The sequence below is a fragment of the Schistosoma mansoni genome, assembly GCF_000237925.1.
Source record: "Schistosoma mansoni, WGS project CABG00000000 data, chromosome 1 unplaced supercontig 0010, strain Puerto Rico, whole genome shotgun sequence".
Classification (NCBI taxonomy): domain Eukaryota; kingdom Metazoa; phylum Platyhelminthes; class Trematoda; order Strigeidida; family Schistosomatidae; genus Schistosoma; species Schistosoma mansoni.
The window spans coordinates 1714847-1724323 of record NW_017385987.1 but is presented as its reverse complement, the minus strand read 5'-3'; the positions used below and the strand labels follow the sequence as shown (position 1 = coordinate 1724323).

Sequence of the window (9477 nt, the reverse complement as noted above, 5' to 3'; positions counted from 1 at the left end):
GGAAGTTGACGCATCAGTCTGGTCCTGAGTTGTTCAGAGTAACTTCACTTCCGGAGACAAATTAGAGCGCGACGGTCACGAGAGTCTTGTGGATCACGACAGAGAATTAAATCTTTGTTTTTGACGCCAAAAATAGTTAGCTATACAAAGTTGTTTAAATTAGATAAGCTGTATTCTGTTTCAGTTATCGTCAAAGCGGTAATTTGTTTCCGTCGCTGGTTAAGATGATACCCGAGGGGTTACCTGAGTTACTGGAGAAGTTCACGGAGAAGGCTATATTGGAAAAGCCGATCGACTTAGTTGAGTTCGCAGCAAATTATTTTCGCAATCTTCTACTGGAATCTAAAAGTCAACCTGAAGAAAGCAAGTTACTCTCTAATTTTCTTTACTTAAGTAAAAATCCAGTGTCTTGATAAGAATAAAAAATGCTTGAAATGTTTAAAAATTCTTAAGCACATGATTTTCTCGTTAAATAATCACTCACACACAGCTGAAGGTTTTAGTCATAGTTGAGTATTTTAACGTGCAATCTCACGTTTGAAAGTGGATTAGGAACAACGAAATAACTTGCTTTATTTAACATTCCAAGCATTACTTTTCTACCATTTACATATTTTTGTGAAGAGGATAAATCATTTGGTTGAAGTTGAAACGCTTGATTATCTGAGAAACGTGATTCCGTCTATTTTTTTAATCTGACCCTCCATTACGATTACAGAGATTGTATTTATCGATTATATTCCTGACGCAGTTTCTAAACGATGTGGTTGTCTTCTAATCAGTTCAGTTTTTTAAACGTTTTTTCCATCTGTTTAGGGAAGCCAACCAAATTTAAAACTTTTTGTTGCTATATTAGTTTGCATAAACATCAAATTACTCGGTGTTGCCCGTCATTTTACTTCGTATTCCTGTAATGTTAGCAGACGTATACAGGCGACAAGTTAAGGAAGAGGTTTAGGTCGTTCAGTGTATCAAAAATCAGATCAAACTGAATATTTCTCTGTCTATCAATATTTATTCATAAGACCGCTGTAAGCGTAATTAGTTATCATTTGGATAACCTTTTGTGAAATATAAGCTGGTCAGTTTCACCATGTTAGCCGCGATAATTTTACATTCTACTTTGTTCACCATGCTCAAAAAACGCTATGTGGTTTAGATTGGGATAAAGTAAAATTTGATGTCTCAAGTTTTAGACCGTTGTCCATTGCATAATAAATCTACACAAGGACGTATATATAGCAGTATAGATGCTCCAGTTTTATGTCACCGAAGTGAGTTTTCTGCCTCGACTGAACTTATAAAAGTGTAATTGAAAGTAATCTTGAATACAAGTTTAGTTGGATACTGTGATGCTACTATGTTGTATTTATCCTTAATATGCAAAAACGTTTTGGTAGTATCACATGATAGTGATAGTCACCTGGATTATACATTTTTACTGCCTTTAGTTTGTTGGTGTACTCATACCGAGGATACTGGGCAACTGTAAGGATGTTATCATTATAACCTCTTAAACTGGTTAGTTTATTTTAGAAATCACAGTAAAAAAGAAGTAGTATTGCTAAAAATAGAGTTGGCGAATTAACAGTAGCGTTTCTCTAGTCTAATATGAATGAGATCTATGAGTATTTGTGTGCTTTATCAGTTGCCTAAAGAAACTATATTCATGGATTTTGGACTAATCATGTTTTAGAAGTTCATTTAAGATTCGATGACAGAATTACCAAGTAGCTTAAAGAGGATTTGAGTACCTATTAAAGCTCTAGTAAAGCAAGCTAGTTAAAATAGAATATCCTGCAGATGATTTCGTAAAGCATATCTCCGAACCTATTGAAGTAAGGGCTTTTGTTTCAGGCTTCGGTAAGCAAAACAACTCTAGATTTTGTGTCGTCACGGACTGATTATTTACGAGAACACACTTCACTTTAGGATCCAAAGCGCCCGAAGTATAAGAACTGTAAATATTGTTATCCTGGTTTTATTACTAGCCAATAATACAGTTGTACAATAATTATCTCACAGCCTCTGCACCTAAAGCTTCTACCCATAGGTTGAAAACTCGTCTGAATCTAATATGGAGCTCCTAATTTCTCAAAGGCTTTTATTTTTCACTTGTTAATTCACAAATAAGATTTACCTTTCCTTGCTGATCTGCGTGCTAATTAAATGTATGCTATACAGATATCTAGCGGTTATGGTAAATACTTAGCCTTGGAGATAATATTAATGCCTAAAAGGACAGGTTCTTTGTTTAGGTATTAGTTACGACAGTAAGAAGTTGTGTTACAGGTACACTAAGCTGACGACTCGTTAACTTAAAATATTTTCAAATCTTGAGTGTTAACAAATCACTATCCACGATCTATTGATTTTCCCTAAGCATCTAAAAATAGTTGGTTTTTATGGTAATATCATTAATTTAAAAATGTTCTCCCGTAAAGTTTGTAAATGTAACCCCTTGTTTAAAGCGGTTATTTTATCAATAAAGTTTTAGACACGAGTATATTTTCCGCTCCCACTGGTATTCCACAGTGTGATGTTACGATAACTGTCAGTGATTCGAAACAAACAGTTCCTGTAATAACCACAGCCTCTGAAAGGTTTGTTTGTTCGTTTCCAATATGTAATCGATTATTTTTAATAACCTTTAAGGGAACACAACAAGTGTTACGACGATTCGGAAATCACCTTAAATTTATTACACTTGTCAACCAGTGAATGTTTCATTCCTCTACACGACAGCGAAAGTAATTTAAACGGAAATAATCTCAAACATGTAGTTATCATGAAACTGTGAATTGGGTTGTCTTGCTCTGTGTTGTGAAGTTATGCCTACTTATTGTTGTCTGTGCATCTGCTAACTGATATATCATTCGGATAAGTAAATAAAATATCAAAATATTTTGTCGTAAAGTGCATTTGTATTTTGACAGGTGTACATTTCACTCACTGATATTTATTGACTAACTCAGAAAGCCTATATAAAGTTCCCTAGTTTTTGTTTAAAAAGGTAGTCCAAAGTGATCTCTTTTGTGTTTAAAACCTCTTACATTATTCTCATTATAGTTTTATATATTCACTGAAACCCTTTATGTGTAACCACGTAAAAAAGAGTAAGTTGGTGACGGGTATCAGTCAACTGTTTTCATGTTGTTTCTTGATTTTCATCTGTCAGGTGACATATGGGCCTCAAAGGATTACAGTTCTTCTCTTTTTTAGGTTTCTTATTTTTAATGCACGTGTATGGTAGATAATATACACAGACTCAGTAACTTTCTGCTATACACACCCATATTGGTGTTTTATGGCCAAAATAAATAAATGCAGATGAAAAAACTAAAGAAATTGTTAATGATTCATTTTGTTGGATTTATGGTTAAGAAAAATAGAAACGAATGGGTTGTGCCTCAGCTTACCTTCAAGACGAACTACTGATATGAATTGAAATGACATGAATTATCTTGAGTAGTAACATGTTTTAAAATGTTTTGGTGTGTAAACTGAAGCATACTAATTTTACTGATATTGAATAGAGGTTGTAAATTTTGTATCTTATTTTTAAAAGAGAAACTCTTACTTACTTAGATACGAAGAATTGGTACAAAACAAACACGAAAAGGTGCACTATGCATACTGACATGCTGTTCTCACATAATTCAAAATGTTTTTTTTTCCAAGTGTACCTTCCGATTTATCGACACGAGCTGTTCAAATGTGGAACTATTGAGGTTTATTATCCAACTAGGTAAAAGAAATATGCTTTACTTCAAATTAATTTATACATTTGATAAAGTTCCACAATGGCCTTTGAAAGTTTGAAGAAATAAATTTGGAAAATTTTGATAAATATAATGTTATTTAGTTTCAGATTGTGTAACAAATGTAATAAATTGGATAATTCTAACGAAGTGCTTCGTCACATAATTATTAAAGAATTCTTACAGTTATTCAAGCTCTAATTAAGGTTTAATCTAGAATTTTCGGAAATCGAGTCACCATAGAAGATAATGATTTTTGGCAGATCTTTAGTTATGACTGTAGGAAGCATTTAGTAGTAATAAAAAGTTTGGTTTATATTGTCACCATCGTTTTCCCCCGTACCTAGGTACTTTTTGTTATCCATGTGTACTACATCTGCTAGATATCAAAGCTGAAAGTCTTGCCCATCCAAACCGATACTCTTGGATTGTAATATATATCGTGAATATATTACAAATCATGAAAATTCCTTTATGTTAAAAGAACTATCGCCAAAAATCATGGAGTAAGATATGTATAAGGTGTGTTGAAATTATATTTTCTCAATTTACAGACTACAGTTACGATTTTTCCAGGGCAAAAATATATCCTTATTATCTTTTGTTGTAATCAAAGAAATGAAGGTTTATAAACTATATATATATATATATGAAAAATCTTTTTAGTTAGCAACTGATATTTATTTAATAGACCACCATGGAAAACCTGGGAGGATTGGACGACCGTTTTGTCCTAGTATGGGACTCAGCAGTACCCATTCACGATCCCTTTCGCGAGGTTCTAACTCAGGACTTTGGGTCTCGCACTCGAACACTTAACCTCCGGACCACTGAGCTGGCATCCATTAGTGTTAATGTCCAACTTCAATCAATAAACGATATTGCGCCACCGTCCACCATTGTTTTCAGTGAGTAACTGCCTCACAACAGACACGGTCGAACTCCATTGGTTATGGCTTCTCAATAGAATTTTAGGAAATACCTCTTGAAGCCAGTCACAAGCGAGCGCACACTTCTGAGGAGTCTCATACTAGGACAAAACGTTCGTCCGGTGCTTCCAGGTTTTCAATAGTGGTCTAGCTTTAATCGATTCATGAATTTAACTTTTAAATTACTACAATCTCCACAGAAACCCCAATCTGATGATATTTATTTGACAAATGTTAATCATTTCGAGAGGAGAATTTGTACTTCGATATTTTTTCCATTGCTATCAGCACATCCAAATAAATGAGATATAGATACACTTAATTAGTAGTGCTAACCTTTCGATTTATTACAAATAATTCAGTAGATTAATTTCTGGAAATGTTATATATATATATATATATATATATATATATATATATGCTTAAGTATACGTTAGTATGTAGATGTGTGTTTAATTACTTTACAAGGCCAACTACATTGTGATAACCGTTTTACGTTTAATTAAAGAATGATAAATAAGTAAATACACTAAACCATCTGTTTCATGTATATCCTGACTAAATAACTGATAAATTGAAAAGCAACCCTTTCAACTTTTAGCACTGTAAATTTATACATTCATTGATTGTATTATCTAATGATAAATCGGGTTTAAAGTTGATATGGATAGACATACTAGTGATACTGTTAAGGATAATATTTCTTTTTGATCTCTGGAATATATTGACCTAATTTGATGTATACGAATGAATAAAGTTTAAAAACACCAAAAACCTTTGCGTGAAAAACGAAAATGGATTTCATAGGTATCAATAGCAAGTTTTGATTTGATAATTTTGAATAAATTGAGTATTGGGTAGATTGTTATGAATAAATAAGATATTTATAAAAATGGATTACGTCACACACCTATAATGATCGAAACAGTTAATAAGAGTTAGAAATTAATTATAGGTTATTATGTTTATTAACAGCAAGATTAAAGATATATATTTATCATTCTTACTAGTTTGAAGATTAGAGAACTGATGGTTCACAATGTTATAACGTATGGCTTCGTAATATATATGAACGTGCAATTAGGAGAGGAGTGAATTTATTGATCGGACGCAAATGATACTTGAAATCGTACGAGCAGTCTTGGGTGCTGTTCGGTCCTTCCTATATGCCTAGCCCAGCCAGTTGAGTCCAGAACACAAATAACGGCCTCGGCAATATGAATCATTATTTACAAACATACTGAGTTTTTATACAAACCAAAGTAATCAATAAAGTGATTATAACTCAAGAATCGTATGATAATAAATCAAAGATCAAAATAAAGCTAATGATAAGAGAAACACGAATATGAATAGTTTAGTTACGTAACAATTGTACAATAGGAAATAGGCATAATACATTGGTCGATAAATAGTCCTTAGAGTTACTATTCATAATTCACCAGGAGATATAACACACAACAAACATATTCTTTGGAGGAATCAGTTATTGACTTGAAAGCAGTTAGATTAAGGAGTTGGCTGAGTGTTTAAAGCATTTAACTTTCAACTGCTAAGACACAGGTGCAACCCTCTCTCCATCTATTCTGGTTTGAACAACCGGGTAATTTTACTAGCTATCAAACTTAGAGTGTGGCTTAAAACCAGGTATACGAATCTGTATCTGGTAAGTGGACTGGATTAATTGATATGTTTATGTATATATTATCGCTATTCTTATTGTTATTGTCATTATTACTAAAATTTTTATGAACTCTAGTTCATTCATAAATGTGATAACGTGACTTCTATCTAGAATAATGATTGCTTGGCTAAATCATTTTTATTCAGTCATATGACAAGTCTTTTTGAAATCCCATTCATTTACTTATTGATAAATCTCAAAAATGAGTGGTTATTAGAATACGCCATACATTAGGTTATGGTTATTTCATCCTCATCAGTTTCAAGTTGTAATTCACTGTCTAAACAATCAAAACGAATTCGATAGTGTAATAAGAAGACGACCCGACCGTTGTTGCTACCTTGACATGGTGGTCGGGCTTTCCTATCGTGATGAACCAGTCGAGCTATACTGGCTGGAACAATCCTTCCTCAAGGTCCTACCATGCCGGACAGGTTGGTTAAAGAGCCGTAAGACTAAAAGCAGCAAACCCAAGGTCCGAAGCCGTAATGCTGACCGTACTGAGGTGTGACAGCAGTAAGGTGTTTCCTTCAGACAACCAGCATAACAGCGATGCTGCCTTCCCACAAGGAGGGGTGGGGTTAGAAAAGGTCGACTCTAAAAATGCACACCTCGCCTTACCCCACGGATTTCCGTCTCCGGTGGTAAGGTCCCAACAAGTACGGAACTGACACAAAAATTACCCACAAAAAGGTCGTGTGTGACCGACCTCAAGCAGTTGTCCCTTGGGCACTGCGTTCACGCTCTCAGGTCATTAAGACCACTTCTAACTCAACTTCCTTTTCAGGTACCTCTAGAAGAACCCTTCCACGGTGTGGGCAACCGGGAATAGATAACTGCCCTCAAACCTCTAACAGCACTCAAGATCACTGTATTCAATAAGAAGACGAAGATTATCAGAACTATGTTCAGATAATCTTCGTCTTCTTATTATACTTTCGAAATTTATCAGACGGACTAATTGCTTTAAATCAAAACAACACCAAACTTTATTTAAGGGATGAGCAATTGAGAAGTTAACAAAAAAAGTTAAAAACATTTACTATATATAAAACACATAAAACAAATAATGGCATATTTTTTTAGTAATAATATTACTTAACTTGTGAAGTTCGTTTCTCCTAATATCATGCCTAATTTTAAAATATATTGCTATTTGTAGCTTATAAAAAATATATTGGAATTATTTAAAACAGTAATGATAAAATTATTCTCAAATTACATGATATGTTATTAAATTATTAATGTCCAACATGTTGAAAGTCATATCTTCCGTTAGTTGTAGTGTAATTATAAATCGTTGATGCGCACTGCTGAGGAGTCCCACAATAGGACGAAACAGCCGTCCAGTGCTTCCAAGTTTTCCATGGTGGTCTAGCTTCAGTTGACTCATGATTTCAACTACATATAATAATTATAAATCTGTTCAAATAATTTATTGATTTTTTTCGTTTCGTTTAAAAAGAGAAATAATATTCTACTATTTTAATTCTACTTGATGGCTTCATCAATTTTTATGTCTTAATTTTATATTTATTAGTGAGTCTTTGTTCTTATAACTAGTAAAAAATATAGTATGAGTTTTCATTTTCGTTTATTCAGTTAATTTAGAGGATAGTTTGATAGGAAATTACTTATATGCGAATTTAAAAGCCAAGTTATTCATTGTTTTATGCAAACTTGGAGAGTGCTGAGCGAATCTCCTAATCTTATATATATATATATATATATATATATATATATATATATAATCCGAAAGTCATCGCTTAATGCTTGGAATAAAAATAATCCATTATTTTCTCCAACCATAACTTTTTTCGAGGTCGAAAACAAATAGAGTAGAAAGTAATTATTATTACACATTAAATACCTTTTACTGTGATTTATTTAATAAAATATTTTATTTTGATGTAAATCATTAGAACAAAACATTAATACCTGTGTCAAATAACTTTTGTAGTGAGAATGTTTTATATGCTTTAATCGTAAGAATTTCACCGTAAAAGTTGGGGAAAAAATGCAATAATACAGCTTGGGAAAGAAATAATCATGGTTATAATGGGATAAATAAATTGTGAATGAAAATCATAATCGTTTTATTTAATCAACATAAGTAGTCGCTTCTGAGGACATTCTTCGTAAAAATATTTTTTCCAGAATACAAAAGCTCATTTCTTATGTTCTTGGTAGATCCTACTCGGTAATTGACTGGTGAAAGACTGAAAAAATAATTGTGACCCACGTTTGGTGTCTACTTTCATTGATTATTATCTAGTAACAGTGATCTTGAAATAAATTCGTATCATTCAGAAAAAGAGTTGGTGTTTTTACAGAATCGTTAAAATGTCCTAAATGAAATTACTAATGTCCATTTATGTCAGATCGTCTCCTGTAGTGTCGGTTGTTATATTGAGCTCACATAGCTTATTCTAGCTTCCGGACAAGTCAATTTATTCATTCCTCTCGAGTCACATTTTTGACCTTGGTAATTATTCGTTTATCAACCTTGACTGTTATTTATATTAGCGTATGTGTGCATTTCTTATCTTATCACATGTCTGCAACCTATTTTTGTTGTGACTGTAAATATCGTTTCATGCCTGGTTAAGTCGACTTGGCTCACGTGCTTTCTCCAGTGTGCGTCCTTTCGTTTCGCTTCACTCTCGCTTCTTCGCTCCCTTCGCTACGATCCTCTGATTGTCTATTCAGATTAACGATTTTACAAAATATACGTATTCGAAATCCATTCTCGTATTTGACTTATTTAATTCTGTTATTCACTAACGCGATTTAAGTCGATGATTATATACGAGGACGGACGACATGTATGTTTCGAGAACAATCATTCATACGATTGACCTGGAGTCAGATGTCGAGCCACTAAACACCAAAATGTTCATACTTTCTAATAAATTAATGCGTTCAGTGACCTGTAATACAAAAGAACTTAAAGATAATGACATAGATAATTCATTTTAATTAATTTAGCTTCCCACCTTAATACTATCCTACACAATTATTCAACAGAAAATAAAATATTATAGAGTTGAGATCATGAGTAAACCACCTTAGTTTTACAGGACGCAGCACTAGCTGAGGGTGT

The 9477-nt window shown here is 33.1% G+C and overlaps 1 protein-coding gene across 1 annotated transcript in view; it reads left to right on the top strand.

Annotated features, from left to right (window-relative positions):
* Positions 1-224: 224 nt before the first annotated feature.
* The window catches only part of Smp_019280 (camp-dependent protein kinase regulatory chain,putative), a gene marked incomplete at both ends in the record, with an annotated part of 36052 nt that continues 26799 nt past the window's right edge, over positions 225-9477 (top strand). Inside the window, one exon of the mRNA XM_018791974.1 lies at positions 225-363. Coding sequence (XP_018644881.1) covers positions 225-363 — 139 coding nt within the window. The remainder of the gene's footprint in view (positions 364-9477) is intronic.